The 19,229-nt window shown below is 36.9% G+C and overlaps 1 protein-coding gene across 1 annotated transcript in view; it reads left to right on the forward strand.

Annotated features, from left to right (window-relative positions):
* The first annotated feature begins 123 nt into the window (after positions 1-123).
* Positions 124-19,229, forward strand: part of Fbxl13 (F-box and leucine rich repeat protein 13) — a 203,540-nt gene continuing 184,434 nt past the window's right edge. Inside the window, exons 1-3 of the mRNA XM_076853668.2 lie at positions 124-274; positions 15,581-15,684; positions 16,813-16,903. Coding sequence (XP_076709783.2) covers positions 200-274; positions 15,581-15,684; positions 16,813-16,903 — 270 coding nt within the window. The 5' untranslated portion in view covers positions 124-199. The remainder of the gene's footprint in view (positions 275-15,580; positions 15,685-16,812; positions 16,904-19,229) is intronic.

The following is a 19,229-nucleotide window of genomic DNA, read 5'->3' on the forward strand; positions in this document are numbered from 1 at the left end:
GCCCGCCCCTCTCACCGCCCCGCCTTTCACTGCCCCCCGCCCCGCCCCTAGTGGGGACGCGGGCTGCGCGGGACTCCGCAACCAGCCCAGTGGTTGCCGGGCAACGCATGGTCGCAGCGAGTCAGTGTTCCCTGAGCAGCTCGGAGGCGCGGGGCGCTGCGGGGAGACAGAGCGTAGCCTTTCTGCCCGGCCTCTGACCATGTCCTCTCTACGCACTGCCAGCCCCAGGCTGAGGAACTACTTCAAGGAAAACTACATTCCTCAGATCTGCGAGGTACTGCAGCCCCTGGACTGCGGACCCGGGTCCTGCGTGGGGAGGTGGAAAGGGGAGGAGTCAGGAAAGACTTCCTCCAATAGGGGCTGGGAGGAGTGGCGGGAAGGAGCCGCGGAATTGGAGAGGGGGAAGTCAAATTTAGGTAAATTGGTCTGGACCCAAGGTACTGATCAAAGGCAGAAGGGTAGTAATGGCTGAGGATAAGGAGTGGGGTGGAGATAGTGGGTGACATCTCCCAGGGCCCAGGGCGGAAACCCCAAACCCCAACTTTTAAGGTTTGAACAAGAGCCTGAGGGACAGGAGAAGGAATGGAAAAAAAAAAAAAAAAATGCCAGAGACCAGAGGAAAATCAGGAGAGTGTGTTAAGAAGGAGAGAGTGGGCTGTGATCACCTAGGGGGTTCTGGGGTTGTCTCAGAATGATCCTGTGGGGAAGGACGCTCACAATCAGGATTGCCTTTGAACAGGAGAGGGACTGCTCTCCCCCCTCCCCCCGCATTTAAACTGATGGGTAGGAGGATATTATGGGGGTGAATAAAAGGTTTTGTACACTTAGGGACAGGAAACAGAGAAAGTTCTTTGGCGACTTAATTTTCACTGCAAATTGCTGGTGAAATACTTGTCAAGAAGGTGTATGTTTGGATGGGGTTGGGGGAGGAGTGCAGGAGGAGATTTGAGCAAAGTAACAGTGGAGAATGAGGGAGAGAGATACCTAAGCAAGGAATGAGAAGAGCCCAACTGAGGGTAGTTGACTTTCTTGTGTGGTTGGGAGGGCCATTTGTTACAGCCCTCTTCCTCGTTGAAAGGTAACTTACAGAGCAATAGTAACAAAAACAGCATGGTACTGGTACCAAAACAGGCAGGTGGACCAATGGTACAGAATAGAGGACACAGAAACCAACCCACAAAACTACAACTATCTTATATTTGATAAAGGGGCTAAAAGCATGCAATGGAGGAAGGATAGCATCTTCAACAAATGGTGCTGGGAAAACTGGAAATCCATATGCAACAAAATGAAACTGAATCCCTTTCTCTCGCCATGCACAAAAGTTAACTCAAAATGGATCAAGGAGCTTGATATCAAATCAGAGACACGGCGTCTGATAGAAGAAAAAGTCGGCTATGATCTACATACTGTGGGGTCGGGCTCCAAATTCCTCAATAGGACACCCATAGCACAACAGTTAATAACTAGAATCAACAAATGGGACTTACTCAAACTAAAAAGTTTTTTCTCAGCAAAAGAAACAATAAGAGAGGTAAATAGGGAGCCTACATCCTGGGAACAAATCTTTACTCCTCACACTTCAGATAGAGCCCTAATATCCAGAGTATACAAAGAACTCAAAAAATTAGACAACAAGATAACAAATAACCCAATCAACAAATGGGCCAAAGACATGAACAGACACTTCTCAGAGGAGGACATACAATCAATCAACAAGTACATGAAAAAATGCTCACCATCCCTAGCAGTCAGAGAAATGCAAATCAAAACCACCCTAAGATACCATCTCACTCCAGTAAGATTGGCAGCCATTAGGAAGTCAAACAACAACAAGTGCTGGCGAGGATGTGGGGAAAAGGGTACACTTGTTCATTGTTGGTGGGACTGCAAATTGGTGCAGCCAATCTGGAAAGCAGTATGGAGATTTCTTGGAAAGTTGGGAATGGAACCACCATTTGACCCAACTATTCCCCTTCTCGGTCTATTCCCTAAAGACCTAAATAGAGCATGCTACAGGGACACTGCTACATCGATGTTCATAGCAGCACAGTTCACAATAGCAAGACTGTGGAACCAACCTAGATGCCCTTCAATAGACGAATGGATAAAAAAAATGTGGCATTTATACACAATGGAATATTACTCTGCATTAAGAAATGACAAAATCATAGAATTTGGAGGGAAATGGATGGCATTAGAGCAGATTATGCTGAGTGAAGCCAGCCAATCCCTAAAAAACAAATGCCAAATGTCTTCTTTGATATAAGGAGAGTAACTAAGAACAGAGTAGGGACGAAGAGCATGAGAAGAAGATTAACATTAAACAGGGACGAGAGGTGGGAGGGAAAGGGAGGGAGAAGGGAAATTGCATGGAAATGGAAGGAGACCCTCAGGGTTATACAAAATTACATACAAGAGGTAACAAGGGGAAAGGGAAAAATAATACAAGGGGGAGATATGAACTGCAGTAGAGTGGGTAGAGAGAGAAGAGGGGAGGGGAGGGGAGGGGAGGGGGGTAGTAACGGATAGGAAAGGCAGCAGAATACAACAGACCCTAGTATGGCAATATATAAATCAATGGAAGTGTAACTGATGTGATTCTGCAATTTGTAAACGGAGTAAAAATGGGAGTTCATAACCCACTTGAATCAAAGTGTGAAATATGATATATCAAGAACTATGTAATGTTTTGAACAACCAACAATAAAAAAAAAAAAAAAAAGAATTAATTAGAAAAAAAAAAAATGTTAAGTACAAGTGTACCCCATTGCCTAAGTTGATTTTTTTTTCTGAGGAATCCTTCACCACTTCTGCTCCTCCATTACCAGCAGGTGGAAGAGAACATTGTCTTCTGGGGCTCTACACAGACATATTAAATTCATTATCCACTTCTCCTAAAAGTGTATAAAGGTGAATTTCATTCCGCTTTCTATATTTTTACATCTATTTATCTGACACAATTTCCCAGCACTTACACTCTTCTAAAATTGATCTGCAGGTTTTGAAATACATAAACACTCTTTTATCATAGATTTCCCTGTACTTGGGACACTGAGGATTGCTTGAACCCAAAGTTGGAGGCCAACCTGGACAACATGGCAAAATAAATAAAAACCCCACAAGGCATTCTGCATGGTTCACTGGGCTTACTGAAACTGCTGATTGATATTTTAAATCAGTTTTAGAACTGTTCATTTAAAAATATTGCTTTTATCCAATTCTCTTTTTCTTCTTTTGGGAATCCAGTCATAAATATGTTGTTGTTATTTACTTCTACATACCTTTTTTTTTTCTTCTGTTCTATTTTTTTCCCATGTTTAATTTTTCCTGTCTGCTCAATTTTGGATCATTTTCATTGACTGTCTTCAAGTTTCCTAATTGTTTTATTCTCCATTCTCCTGTTAAATACATGAAATGAATTTGTAATGAAAACTTAATTTCAGACAGTATATTTTCCTAGCATGTCCATTTGATTCTTGTTAATATATTTCACTTATTAAAATTATGAATCTTTTCATTCATTTTGTTTATCTTTTTTTCATGAATGTGTTAATGACTTATTTTAAAACCATTGCCTGGTACCTTGAATATCTTGAATATCTAGTCTGCTTCGATGTTTGTTTTCTTCAGCTGATTGTTCATCCAGTTACAACCTCTGCATATTTCTAGTAGTTTATTTTATTGGACATCATGTAAAAACAAAAGTAGACATTCCACATGGTATACTCTTTCAACAGAGAAGGGTCTCCCTTTCCTTTCTATAGAGAAAGGAAGAGCTGGTAACATTAATCCCAGACAGGACTAAGTTGGATTAAGACTGATCCTTTTATCTGGGTTTGTATTATTCTTTTCTCTTTCTTTTTTTCCCTTTGACCAATTTCTCCTCCTCCTTTCAGCCCTTATATAGTGCAGTAATTTTACTACCTTTAATAACTAATTTCTCAACTTATTCCAGAACATACCCAGATTAGAGGAACTGTGGAGAATATTTTTTTCTAAGGGTTATCAGTACATGGCTTTTCTCTGAAGTGATTGCAGTTAATAGGGTTTAGTATCTTCTCTAAAAGTGATGCTGATACTAGGAACAGCAGAAGATACACATTGAGTGAAAGTATCACTGCCTGAATATTTGCCCAGTCAGGTCACTTAAGAGAAGGAAGCTCACTAAATAGTTATTTGGATAAAAATAAAAAGGATATTCATCCCAGAAGATCGGTATACATATAAGGAATATGAAAAAGCAAGGGAATGAGCCACTCCAAACAGCCCACAATACTGAAACAGCTGATTCCATTGAAACCCCAGTGGAGGAAATATTGGAGAAAAAAATTCAGAAATTTCATAGTTAAAATGTTCAATGAGCTAAAAGAAGATGTAAGTAATGAACTTACAGAGAAAATACAGAAGTCAAAAGATCTCAAAAAGAGACAGGGAGGGAGGGGGAATAATTCATTCTGGAAAAGAACCAAGTCCTTCAAATGAAAGACTCAAAAAAATTAAAAATTTAGTTGAAAGAATCACCAATAGATTAGAACACATGGAAGATAGATTCTCAGGCCTTGAGAACAAAATGTTTAATCTTGATAATAAGGTTGACAGTTTAAAAAAAAAAAAAAGATGTTAAGAGAACATGGCCCAAACATTCAAGAAGTCTGGGGTAACATTAAGAAACCAAAGTAAGAATCATTGGCATAGAAGAAAGCACCAGAATATAAACTAAAGGAATGCACAACCTTTTCAATGAGTAATATCATAAAAAATTCCAAATCTTAGGAATGAAATGCAAATCCAAATAGAAAAGACATTTAGAACTCCAAATAGCCAAGATAAAAAAAAAAAAAAAGATTCTCTCTAAGACACAGTAAAATTAAAATGCCTATATACAAGAGAAAGATGCCAGGTCACATTTAAAGGTAAGCCAGATAGAATTCTATGGATTTCTTAGCCCAGACACTTGGAGCCAGGAGGGCTTCAAATAATACAGGCCAAGCTCTGAAAGAAAACAAGTGCCAACCAAAATAGTTTTGCTAGCAAAACTATCCTTCAGAATGGAAGATGAAATAAAAACCTTTCAGGATAAGCATAAACTAAAAAAATTCATAACCACATAACCACTTCAAAATATACTCAATGAAATAGTTCATGCAGAAGAAATGGAAAATAAATATCATAGCCAGCATAGGGATGAATCCCACAAGAATAGTTAATTAACAGAAAATTACAGCTGAATTAAACATTCAAAATTAATCAAAATGATAGGAAATAAAAATAATCTCTTTAGAATAACACTGAATATAAATGGTCTGAACTCTCTAATCAATATAGATTGATGGGATGCATTAAGAAATTCAGACATCCAGGCTGAAGTAGAAAGGATAGAAAAAGATATGCCATGCAAATGGAGAACAGAAGTAAGCAGGGGTAGCTTCTTTCACATCAGACAAAACAGACTTAAAGCGGAAAAAAAATCAGAAGAGACTAAGGTCACTTAATACTAGTTAAGGGAATCATCCAATAGTAGATATACTGATTGTAAATGTTTATTCCCCAAACATTGATGCATCTACATACATACCCTATACTCAAGAATCAAATAAACTACACTACCTTAATAGTGGGTGATTTCAACACACCTCTTTCACCAGTAAATAGGTCATGCAGACATAAACTAAGTAAAGACTCTTTAGAACTACATACTATCAAACAAATGGATCTAACAGACAACTATAGAATATTTTTTTCTATCAACAACCAAATTCACTTCTCAGCAGCACTTGGGACTTTCTTAAAATAGTCCATATTTTAGAACATAAAACAAGTTTTAGCAAATATGAAAAAGAGTAGAGATACATCCTTGCATCCAATCAGATCAATATGGAATAAATTAGAAATCAATAACAAGATAAAAACAAAGCATTTTAACAACTGGAGATGAAATAATACACTTTTGAAGGCAGATCATAGAAGAAATCAGGGGAGAAATAAAATTCTTAGAAACATGAGAACAGAGGTGCAACATATCAAAATCTCTGGAACAGTATGAAAGCGATTCTAAGAAGAAAGTTTATAGCATTGAGTACTTATATTTAAAAAATAGATTATAAATAAATAATGTTATTCCTCCAGGTTCTAGAGAAAGAACAAATTAATCCCCTAATCAGTAGAAGATAGGAAGTAATTAAGATCAGAGCTGAAATTAAGGAAATTGAGAATAAAAGAGCAATATAAAGGATCAGTACAACAGAGCTGGTTCTTTAAAAAGGTAAATGAGATTGATAAACCTTTAACCAAACCAGCCAAAAGAAAGAAAAGATCTAAATTAACAAAATTATAATAAAAATTATAGATAAAAAATATCACCACAGACATTTTTGAAATACAGAGGATCATTAGAAACTATTTTGAAAACTTACAGGTCAATAAGCTGAAAAACCCAGAAGATAAATGACAAATTTCTAAACATGTATGACCTACCCAATTGAACCATGATAATATAGAAAAACAGAACAATATCAAGCAAGGAGATTAAAGCAGAAATGAAAAGCCTTCCAACAAAGAAAAGCCAAGGATCTGTTAAATTCTCAGCTTAGTTCTACCAGACCTTCAAGGAGAACTGATGCCAATCCTTTTCAAATTATTTCATAAAATAGAGAAGTCCACCAAATTCATTCTATGAAGCTATTAAAGACACATCAAAGAAAGAAAACCATAGGACAATATCCCTGATGAATATAAGATGCAAAAATCCTTAATAAAAACCATTCAAAAACACATTAAGAAGATAGTACACCATTATCATGTGGGTTTCATCCCAAGAATGCAAGGTTGGTTCAACATATGCAAATCTATAAATGTAATTCATCACATAAATAGAATCAAGAATAAGAATCACATGATCATCTCAATAGATACAAAAAAAGCCTTTGACAAAATCTAGTACCCAGTCATGTTAAAAGTGCTGAAGAAACTAGACATAGAAGGAACTTCCTCAACATTGTAAAGACTATCTACAACAAACCCAATGCCAACATCATACTGAATGGAGAAAAACTGACAGTATTTCCTCTAAAATCAGGATCAAGACAAAGATGTTCACTGCTACCACCTCTATTCAATATGGTTCTCGAAACTCCAGAGCAATCAGGCAAGGAAATGAAAGGAATACAAATAAGAAAAGAAGAAGTCTGTTATCTCTGTTTGCTGATGACATGACTCAGCAAATTTTGGAGCTAATAAACAAATTCAGCAAAGTAGCAGGATACAAGATCAATGTACATAAATCAATTGTTTTCCTATAATCCAATAATGAGTATGCTGAGAAAAAATAGTAAAACAATAACCTAAAATGATACTTGGGAATAAATCTAACCAAGAAAGTGAAAGATTTCACCAATGAAAACTATAGAACATTGAAGAAAGAAATTGAAGACATTAGAAGATGGAAAAACCTCCCATACTCTTAGATAGACAGAATTAATATTATTAAAATGGCATACTACAAAAAGCATTGTATGGATTCAAAGCAATCAAAATACCAATTAAATTCTTCACAGAACTAGAAAAAACAATCCTAACATTTATTTGTCAGAATAAAAGACCCAGAATAGCCAAAACAATCCTGAGCAAGAAGAATCATACTGGAAGCATCACAACACTGGACCTCAAATTATACTACAGAGCTAGAGTAGCAAAACAGCATGGTATGGGCATAAAAAAAGATATGTACACCAGTGGAATAGAATGGAGATTTACATGAACTTTTTTATAAAGAGGTTTTTTTTCCCCTTATTTAAAAATTGAATTTGAAACTACTGTGGTCAATTATCATGACTCTGTCAGGGAATAATCTCTTTTCTAATAGATTATGCCCTTGGCTTTGCAGCAAACTAGTTTTTTCCACCATAGACCATTATTATTTAATGACTTTCTTGCCATCTAGATCTGTTATCTATACAGGTGATATAAACATAGAAATATAGGAAGAATTTTTTTTAACCTTGGAACCAAGGGTTTTAAAAATGTTAATATTTGAAACAAATGAACTAAATGATCCTTGGGAATTTGGGCAATAAAATATTTACTCTGTAAATTACTTTATGATTTAGGAAAAGTAAATTATACTAAAGTATAATTTACTCTGTAAATTATTTTATATTTCAGGAAAAGAATGTTTTAGAAATTCCACATTTAAAAAAATTTCTAATGTAGAGATCCAGGATCTGCATCTAGAGAGAATTATAAGAAAATGGAATACCTATATTGCCTTCTGATCCCTCATTCTCACTACATTAATCATATATCCCTCCAGAGTGTTGAGTTCTCTTTGCACCACTATGGGAATACTTTAAATTGCTCCTTTATTTTGGAGATACCACTCAAAGGCATTTGAATTTTCAAAGAAATAATTTAGATAGGAGCCCACACAATGATGCCCTATTGGTAGAATTTCAGATGGTAGATCACAATTTTCTACCAGGCAGAAATCAGCACACTTGTTTACAAATAATGCCTGCCCCATAGAGACTGAAGATGAGCTAGATATAGTGGGTATGGTATCTATAAAATTCCCAAACATGTATAGGTAGAGATTGAGATGAAGAAAGTGCTCTCCAATTTTTGAGCTCAGATCTCAGTTTAATGCCTAGGAAAGAAAAAACGAGTTAGCAAAACTAGATCTGCCCAGCAGAGGGTGGACTTAAGCTACAAATCATGATTTTTTTTTTTTTAAAAAAATGACTTCTTTCATAACTATAAAAGATTTTATGGTTTGTTTCTTTCAAGATTAAGTTGTCAATCTATATTTTTAAAAATAGTGCATTTATTTCTACTCACATATACTCTATTACCAAGAATTTTAAAAAGGAACTAATGGCTGCATGTTTGGCACAGATGTAAAAGCTGATATACTAGGGAGCTGGTATACTAGGAAGGCTGAGGCAGGAGGCCAGACTGGACAACAAAATGAGACTCTATTTTTTTTTTTTTTTTTTTTGGTACTGGGGATTGAACACAGGGGCACTCTACCACTGAGCCACATCCCCAGCCCTATTTTGTATTTTATTTAGAGACAGAGTCTCACTCAGTTGCTGAGGATGGCTTTGAACTCGCGATCCTCCTGCCTCAGCTTCCTGAGTCATTGGGATTACAGGAGACTCCCTTTTTCTTTTTTTTTTAAAGTAAATATTTGTCAGAGATGCAAGAATCAGGAATTACTATGTAGTAAGGGACTACCCTGCCAATTTATAAGGGGAGGAGCTGGTTATACTAACTCATTTAATCAGACCTTGAGGTGAAAAAGTTATGGCTTCTTTGGAGGACAGTTAGTTTAAAAATGCAGTTCCTGAAACAAATCCACAGCACAAAAACAAAACAAAAAGTGTGATTCATTCTCTTTCTAGCAATTATGTTTTATCTAGGGATTAGTTGCCTGGGACTACCTCCCTGTTGGGCAGGTAGCTGAACCATTGTCTGGCTTTCATAGAAGCTGCCATTCCTCACCTGTCCAGTCTACCTTAAAACCCTTTAGTCTGGCCTCAAATGGTGTCTTCCACTCCCTAAGCTTCCTTCTGCATGACTGAAGCCCACTAGTCTCTTGCAATAATCTTCATAACACTTTCATTTACAGAGTTTATAAAAATAGAAAAAATATTAGCACCATCTATTTAAATGTTGACAAGACATAGACACTCATTTATTTTCAAACTTTTGACTGTCATAAATGCAAATTAAGACTTTCCCAAAACTAATAACATGTCAATTTCATCTTCATCCCAAATGGGGAAGTGGCAATCATTTGGAAGATATCATTTTGGCTTATTTCAGGGGATAAGGAAGTGTGTGTGTGGTACAAAGGACTTTGAATAGTGTTTAGGAATTTACACCTGTTTATGTAAGTAAAGGAGTTTCTGTAACAGTAATTCTGACATTGCATTTTTTAAAACACTCTCATTTCTTAAAAGTTGCACAAAAAATTGTATGTTGATTGTTCTGTTTAAAAGAAGAATGCATTTCTGAGTTTGTATATGAACACAATATTTTCAGATGCAGTGAATCTCCTCACCTCATTCCAAGTTCCAGAGGAAGATATATATGTACACAATTTTGTGTGAGTACACAGTATGAGTAAGATGGAGCCTTAGGTTTATAGTTTTAATACCTGGCTCTGTGAATCATTTGATTCTTCTTTGGCTCATCTGTGAGATCCAGAAGCAAAAATATCCCCTATAAAAGTCAAGGTCATCCCTACTAGGATGTTGAAAGCAAAGTATACTGGTGCTCTCCAATGCGTGGCCATCTGTGACCTTTGGCCATGTAATTGCTCTTGCTGAGATTTGATTATGAATGACTGCTGTGGTTTGAACATGACCACCAAAAGTTCAAGTGTTGGAATCTTGCTCCCCAATGCTATAGTATGGAGAGGTGTGGGACCTTTAAAAAGGTAATTAGTTCTTGGGGGCATCAACTTCAAGAATGGATTAATGCTTATCTCACAGGAATGAGTTCTCACAGGAGCAGATTATTACAAAATCAAGTTCAGCTTCCTTGGCCCTCTCTTGCCTTTGCCATGTTATGAAGCAACAAGAAGTCACCATGCTCCTGAATATCCCAGCCTTCAAAACTGTGAACCCAAATGAAATTCTTTTCTTTATAAATTACCCAATCTATGGAATTTTGTTATTGCAGGAGAAAATAGACCAAGACAATGACCTGCTAGGTCTGGAGGGGGGCACAGTCCCAGGCCATGGTATAGGTTTCCAGAATGGCCCCATCTGTGGGCCTCTTTCATTCATCCCTTATTATAAGCAAATTGATTCTGTTCTCAGGCTTATCTTTTCCTCTTTCCCCACCTGCATGTCCTCATCCCTCCTAGCAACTTGGAATTTTTTCTCCAACTGCTGAGGACTGCAGTAGTTGTACTGTACTTTTTTATTTCACTATTTAGGCCCTTACCATATTTCACCATGCTTATTTGAGTACCTAACAAGATAAGTAAGACTTGCTCTTTTAAATGTCTTACATCTGTTGTGTACCCGTACTTGGAGTTACAGTGGAGAGTAACTATCTTGTTGTTTATATTTGAAATATTGTTCTATCAAGTTCTCTTCCATAACCATTTCCCCCTAAATGCATTTTCCCTAACTTCTTCCATTAGACTTGGAATAAAGTCAGTTAATCTTTCTCTATGTCATCACACTGAACTTTGAGTACTATAAAGGAAATTTTTTAAAATTTATTTTTTGTTTTTCCAAGTCTTGGCTTCTAATAAAGGTGATTAATTAACAAAGAAATGGTTGAAATTAATAACGGCTTGCTATAGTTACCTATTGAGTCCTTATTTTGTTCTAAACAGTATTCAAAGCAGTTTACGTATATCAATACATTTAATTCTTGTGATAGCCTTATAACATATGTGCCTTCCCATTTAAGTAAAGAAAACAGAAGAACAGAGAGATAATCCATCATCAGAAGTTACATACTAGAACATTTCAGACCTAGGATTGAATGATTAATTGATTTTTTTTTTTTTAATACTGAGGATTTAACCCAGGTGCACTTTACCACTGAGCTGTATCCTCAACCCTTTTTATTTTTTTCAAATTTGAGACAGAGTCTCACTGAGTTCCTTAGGACCTCCCTAAATTGTGAAGGCTGGCCTTGAACTTGCAATCTTCCTGTCTCAACCTCCAAGTTAGTGGGATTTCAGGCATGTACTACTTTGCCTGGCTCAGTCCTAGAATTTAAATCCAATGGAATGCATCAACTTGCTCCTTGAAAGATCAAGTAGTGGACAGGAGTGACAGTAACTGTCCTGGATAAACCCATCTTTGTCCTCGATACCTAGAATATTTTTCAGAATATTTGAGAAGTATTGGGGACCAAGATTAAGAAAGCAGAACCAAAAGCAAGTGGAAGATTGCATAATTGCTTTGTAAATTTACAAGTTTGAGAAAGCCATTTGTGATAGTTAAGTCATGGTCTTTTTTTGTCCTTGATTGTTTTTACTATGAAGGCTAGCTAACAGTAGTAAAACCTTAATTAATGTTTCTGAGTCACACATTCGTCTCATGAGACTGTTTGGATATCTTGCTTGTACTTATAATAAAGACTAGATTATTTTGTGAGTTTTATTTTCATGGAGCAGAAAAAAGCTATTGATTAATATGAACTGTTCATTCATTAATAAACAAAACCTCATGATGTAATATTTTGCCCAGTGGAAATAGATAAGCAGTGATATTTCTTAGGCAAAAAGTGAATATTTCAACTGCTAGTTCAGTATGCTTTCATGGACATTTCAGAGACTTATCTTCTCAAATTGACTTCTGCAAGTTAACTTTTTGGGAAAGTAGTTTTCTGATTTGGGCAGCTTGGATATATGAAGAAATAGGCAATTTCTAATATTCATTAACCAGACCTCAGTTTTTTTTTTTTTTTTTTTTTTAATTCAGAAAGTTAAACTGCATTAAGGCACTAGTTCTCACACTTTCATGTGCATAGGAATTCTATTACAATACAGATTTCTAGGCCCCATCCTTGGGGAACAGCTTGCTCCTCAGGTGATTCTGATGTAGATGTTCTTAGGGCATCAGAATAAGATGGAGGGGGAGACATGGAGTGCAAGGTGCAGAAACTCAATGCACTGGAGACCCAGGCACTCAGGTGCTGCAGAGCTGATGGGCTTTTCATTGGGGCTATTTAGGAAGCTGTTAGAAGAGTTCAGTCCTTCTATTAAGTCCCATGTAGGACCCACGTTTGCTGTCACTTAGGTAGACACCCTTACAAACCCAGCTTGCCATTGTGGTAAGAACCACTGATTTCCTGTGTAACCATAATCTCTTGGATTGTGGGAGAAGGAAATCAGTCTGCAGAGGGCTGAATGTTAACTGTGAGCAGCTGGGATGGGACTAGGTCAGGAGGCAGAGCTGGAGAAGGAGAGGGATCCAATGTCTAAGACATTTAGCTATTGACTTAAGGAGATTCCCAGCCTGCAGGCTGCACCCGAAGAGGAGCACACAAAGCTATTGCAAAGAAAAAGACTGTATTATGCAGGGCCCAATCAGGAGAAATTACTTTGTCCCTTTCCTTTCTTCCTCCTTCCCTTCCCTTTGCTTCCTTCCCTACCTGCTTCTTTCTCTGAGAACTGATAAGCTCCCAGGTTTAGGTCTGCTTGGCCCTTTGAGCTCTGAATAGTTTAAAAGGATGGGATTATTTATTCCTAAAATAAAAGAAGAAGGGAAAAAAAAAAAAAAAAGCCAGAAGGAGGTAGATCCTAGTTGGGAGAAAAGCCAAGGAATGTCCTCCACCCCCAACAAACACATGCTAGATTCCATTGGAGACAGAGAGCCAAGAAGGAAAAGATAAATGCCCAAGGAGATTTCCAGGTGGTTTCTGTGGGCTGTGTGCGGTAAACCTCCTTCTTTGTCTCAAATCGAGAAATTCACAGTAATTCTGCATGTCTTATCAATACTTTTAATGAGAAGCTCCTTTTATGGGACCTCATAGAGGAAAATGAGACAGTTTAGCTTTTTGAGTTTCATACATGTTCTTTAAACATTATCTTAGATTTGGTGAGTCATTTTTTCCCCCACCTATGCTAAAATTTTTCCAAAATATATACTCTGTGGATGTTGTGAATGATCAAATACAAATGGTTTTCAAAAGTTCTTCACAGTAGACTTTCATGTAGATTTTTCTTAATCACTTTTATGGTGGGTTGAGTCTGAAGAAATTTTTGACTTTAAAAACATGGTTTCCTCATATTTAAATACTGTCTGCTATTGGAATAAAGAACTTACCTTCTCATGCAACAGTGTACAGACTCTCTATTGACCATTTTCTGGTGGATTTTTAGAAAGAGGCAGGGTATGTTGCGTTTTGATTTGTCTTTAGCAAAATATCAACCCTGGATAAATACAGAGGGGTTATGAAAAATCATGTTTGTTTGTTTGTTTGTTTATTCATTCATTCCATATTTTTACTGATACATTATACATAATGGTGGGATTCATCGCTACATGTCTGTACATGCATACAGTATACCAATTTAACTTTGTCATTGTCATTCATCAGTATTTCTCCTTTCCCTTCCCTCCTCCCACCCCTGGTCCTTTTCCTTTACTCTACTGGTCTCATGATGGAGAAACTAGATGTAATTTTAAAATGAAATTATAAGAACATTATGATAAAGAACCAACGCCTGGGAAAATGGTTAATTTTCCTCCCCTGTCAGCATTTCTACAGGGAACCTAATTAATCCTGGGTTCCCTACCTATTGGATTGTAAATAGCTGTTCTCTGGGAGTCTGACTACCCCCTCTTGAAATGTAAACACCCCTTTGCCAGGCTTTCAAGGCCAGAGACTCAACAGATGCCTTATACTTTGTAACTTTCTAAATTGTAAGAATGTAGCTACATCATTTAATTGCTAGGCCAATGAACTGCTGTCTAAACTATAACCTCATAGGCTTAGTTATTAAAAATATAGCTCTTAGGGAGGTAAACTTAAGTTATCTTGAGTGACTGCTTCCTGTGGTGAAGGCCATACTCACAAGTGTTTTACTATCTTTGTTCTATACCTGTGAAGTACTTACGGTAAATTTCCCTGTGCATGGTCTTTGGTCATGTAGGCCAAGAATTCAAACCTACCAATGTTGTAATGGTTAAAAAATGAGGCCAAATTTCCTATAAAAGCCCCATGTAACCTTGATGCCCAGAATCTCAGAGCTCTAGCTAGTTGGAAGAAGAGCCAAAGAAGGCTTTTGTGTAAATAAACCTGAGTTCTTCAACCCTAGGAGTGGTGCTTGTCTCTTGCTGTGTGCAATTTCCATAACAGTCTCTCTTCAATTTTCATGAGATCCCCCCAACTTCCAACTTTCTTTCCCTTTTTCCCATCTAGCTTTCACATCTGAGAGAAAACATACAGACCTTGACTTACTTTCTTTCTTTCTTTTTTGATACTGGGGAATAAACCTAGGGGTACTTAACCACTGAGCCACTTCCCCAGTCCTTTTTATATTTTATTTTGAGACAGGATCTTGCTTAGGGCCTTGCTAAGTTGCTGAGGCTAACTTTGAACTTGCAATCCTCCTGACCTCAGCCTCAGGAGTACTGGAATTAGAGGGATGTGCCACTGTGCTCAGCTAGCCCATTTTTATTTATCCATTTATCCATTAAAAGACACCTAGTTCCATAGTTTGGCCATTGTAAATTGTGCTGCTATAAATGTGGGTATGCATATGTCACTATAGTATATTAACTTTAATTCTTTAGGATAAATACCAGGAGTGGTATAACTGGGTCATATGGTAGTTCCATTCCTAGTCTTTTGAGGAACCTCAATACTGATTTCCATAGTGGTTGTGCTGATTTATAGTCCCACCAACAATGTAAAAGTGCTCCTTTTTCTCAGTCTCCTTTCCAACATTTATTATTGAAGAAGCATGTTTATTTAAAGACTGTTGGATTCTTTTAAAAACTGTTGCATTAATTGGACTTTTTAATTGTTTGCAGAAAGTCCATCTGTTGCTGAGTCAGCACATGTAAATTCAGAAACATTGATTCCGTTTCCTTTTCTACAGGCACTGTTATGTGGTCTACTTGTTACATGTCCTGAGGATCCACTGAGATATTTAGAGAGAATGATCATGGCTATCATTGAAAATGGTCTTGAAAGTCTTCATTGGTAAGTATTGTTTTGATTTATGATTGGGAAATATTTTATTTTGAAGGCAAAACACACGTTGTATAGTATCAAAATAAGGTCTTGCCAACGAATGCTTCTAATCTCAGTTGTTGACAAATGCCTCTATAGGCTGTTAGGTCCTACATACTTAATGTGAATAATATGTTCACTGGTTCTTAACTTGAGAAATATAGCATATTCTCATAAACATGATCATAGGGTAGATTTTTTCAAGTTGGGGATAAGGATAAGGAAAGGCAGGCACACTCTCCTTGGGGGATCTAAACAAAATCTTGGGGAGGTAGTATGAAGACTTTCAGGTAATTCCGGTCTGTTTCTCTCAAGGGGAAATGTCTCTTCTCTCTCTTCCCTTCTTCTCCACCCACAAGAAAAACTGATTTAAATATGAAATTATTACAGAGCGGGGGCCTTCCAAGACACTGAGGCCTTTTAGGCCCTGATTCTTGTGATCAAGTCAGAGGATTTTAGATGTGTCACTCCGAGTAATAGGAATGAGTTTATTGAAGGGATGCAAAAAAGGGAAAGAAGACACTCTCAAGGGAGTGAGTAGGTCCTCTCAGAAGAGGGGGACAATGGGCCTCTCATGCACTCCAATTTTATTGGGGATCCCAGAGAAGTTTCCAGGAAGTCCCACACAGGTCCACCTCATGACTTTTGACTGAACAGCAAGATGACATCAGATTTTCAGGTATCCACTGCCACGGCAGCTCTAGGTCATCTTGGCCTATACTGACTGGTTCTAATTGAATTCCTAACTCTACGTTCTTACAGATTTTATGGTTAGGAAGAACTATCTCCCAGAGTTTCAGGATATGGTCACAAAAGTCTCCTGGGTTCCTCCCATCAACATTATCTTGGGCCTGCATTTCTCCTGCAGTTAACAGGTAGTTTGCTGAGGCAGGTGATATATCCTGTCCACTTATACCAGGCAGGGCTGCAGGTAAATTCCTTCTTGGGAAAGAAAGTATGTAGGAGTCAGCACAGTGGGCCCATACTATAGAATTATTCTCTTAACCTCATGTTCCCACCATCCTCATCTGTCTTTTCCCTAACAGAACTACTATGAAATGAAAATAATTTTGACCTTGTTTTATGATTTTATTAAAGGGATATGTGCATTGATCCATTGATGAAACAAAATGTTCGAATATTATCTGAAACTTGCCTGGAACAACTTTTTGGACTGGATGATCAGCTGGTAATTATTATTCACCAAGCATTTTAAAATATATATCTTGAATTCTGATGGAAAAACTCAAGTAGATTTTAGATTTTATGGGAGGTCAAACTGTTTTTGGAACTAGGAACATCTTCAGAAGTGAAAGAATTACAGAGAGAGAGAGAGAGAGAGAGAGAGAGAGAGAGAGAGAGAGAGAGCGCACCAATAATCAGTAACTGCCTCAAATTTCCAAGAGCATTTGCTTGTTTCTCTTTCTGAATGCTGCTTTTCCCCTTTCTCTCACCTCTCATACACAGAAGAAGCATTATGGAAGGCTATAAAAGAGGATGTCTTCCTTTGTTTCTAATCTGCTTTCTTCTGTGTCACATTCCCGCTCATTGTCTCTAACTGCCCTGGAAGATGAGAATAAAGGAATCCTACTCAAAAAGACATGGGCAAAACATTACATGTGGTCTAACTCAAAAGCCAGACCTTACTTCTCCTTAAAGGAACAACCCTCTCAAGCAGCTATTTTTGATTCTGTAAGTGAGCAATGAAGTAATTCAGGAGATAGAGACTTGAAGAATAAAGGTTGTGTACATAGAGGAGCTAAAATAGCAAAAAGAGAGAAATATCAATACAAATTCTATGTGTGTACAGTATGCAATACCTTTTAATCCCAGAGGTATTGGCCGTTCCTGGTCAGGGCTTGAGAGTTGCTGGTGAAGTTGGGCATTGAAAGTTGGATTCAAAGCCACATTCAAAGTGGGTGCTGAGAGCCAGGAACAATTTAGAGTATCCATTTATAAGAATTGTTGGAAAGTACCATTGGTTCCTCATCAGTGGTCTATAATAAAGAATCAGAGGGATGAGACAATTTCTGCCAACTCTGGGATGAACTGGAGGGGCTAGTACACTAGATAGAACGAACATGCCTGATCTTAGTTGATCTGCATCATGATGTGTAGATTAATAACTGTTCTTTATCAACCATAGAGTTTTGATCTACTAAAGAGTACAGATATCTGCAAACTATGTTCTTGGAGATATTTGGGGGGTCATCTGAAGAGCTGAAGAGGAAGCCCAGGGGACAGAATTGAGTCTTCCAACCCTACCTCTTCACTCTAAGATAGTTTTGCTTTCAATATAATTTTGCTTGGGAGGGGTGTGTGTGTGTGGGAAGCCTGAAGACTTAATTTCTTAAAATTGCTATAATCTTTGAAAACTACTGATCTAGAGTAGTATTGACAGTGATTTTTAAGATCTAAAAATCATGCTGTCTCCAGTGTCTATGGAAGCCTATAGTGAATCTTTAAATAATTGCACAGAATTCATAGATGCTTCAAACCTAAAGTTGTTTTAGAAAAGAAATTCTCAGATATTTCATGATGTTGAAAGCACAAAGAATAAAAATGATGGAAGCTGATTCAAACTTTGAAAGAAGTATGACAATTTTCCAAGGCATAGAAAAGATGCTTACTTCATACAATAAGAGGAAATAAATAGAAATCAGATATTACTTTGCAACAGTGACGAAGAAAATATTCATTAAGGTTGGATATGAAAATGTGAATCTCCAGCTACTCTATGATTGTTTACTTAGAGGGCTCAACCTAGGCTGGTTTTAGATTCATTCATTTCTCCTTCACTTTTAGAGAAAAATGAAGTTTTTTTTTTTTTTCTTTTAGTTACAAAGAAGTTAAAAAACTGTAATCCTCGGTGTTTTTGATATTTTAAATTATAGCTACTAAATATTAGCTTCACTTAAAAAATTTGCATTCACATCATTTCCTATGCAGTTATAACTGCAGTAAAAGATTTTTAACATTTTAACCAAAAACCTGAAGATCATAAAAATTGTAATTTTTCATATTGTTTAATAGTTCTTTGCTGGGGTTCATAGTCTCATACCCTATAGTCCTTCTCAGTAAGGGCTGCCTACATATGCTTATTTATAAAGCATAAATAAGTATTTTTACTTAGAAAAGAGTGAATATAGGAAACTGTGAGCGAGCCAAATAGTTACCAAATAAAGTTGAAATTTCATCGAAGTAGAGAGGAAGACTGTGTGTTCCAAGATGAAAGAATCCACCATTGTAAGGAAGAAGCTAACTTCACAGACTTAATTCTCATTTCTTAGGAAATTAAGTCTCCAGATGGATAGTCTAATTATAAGAAATAGCATATATAATGTTTTTAAAAATATTTTTATTATGGAAAAATTGAAACATAATGCAAAAGTAGAATACCATATTCATCACCCATTATCCAGCTTGAGCAATGGTCAACATTTTGCCAATCTTGTTAATTTAGTCCTCTTTCCACTCTTAGTGTGGAGTATTAGAAAATATGTTCCAGAAATTTT

The sequence above is a fragment of the Callospermophilus lateralis genome, chromosome 1 (assembly GCF_048772815.1).
Source record: "Callospermophilus lateralis isolate mCalLat2 chromosome 1, mCalLat2.hap1, whole genome shotgun sequence".
Lineage (NCBI taxonomy): Eukaryota > Metazoa > Chordata > Mammalia > Rodentia > Sciuridae > Callospermophilus > Callospermophilus lateralis.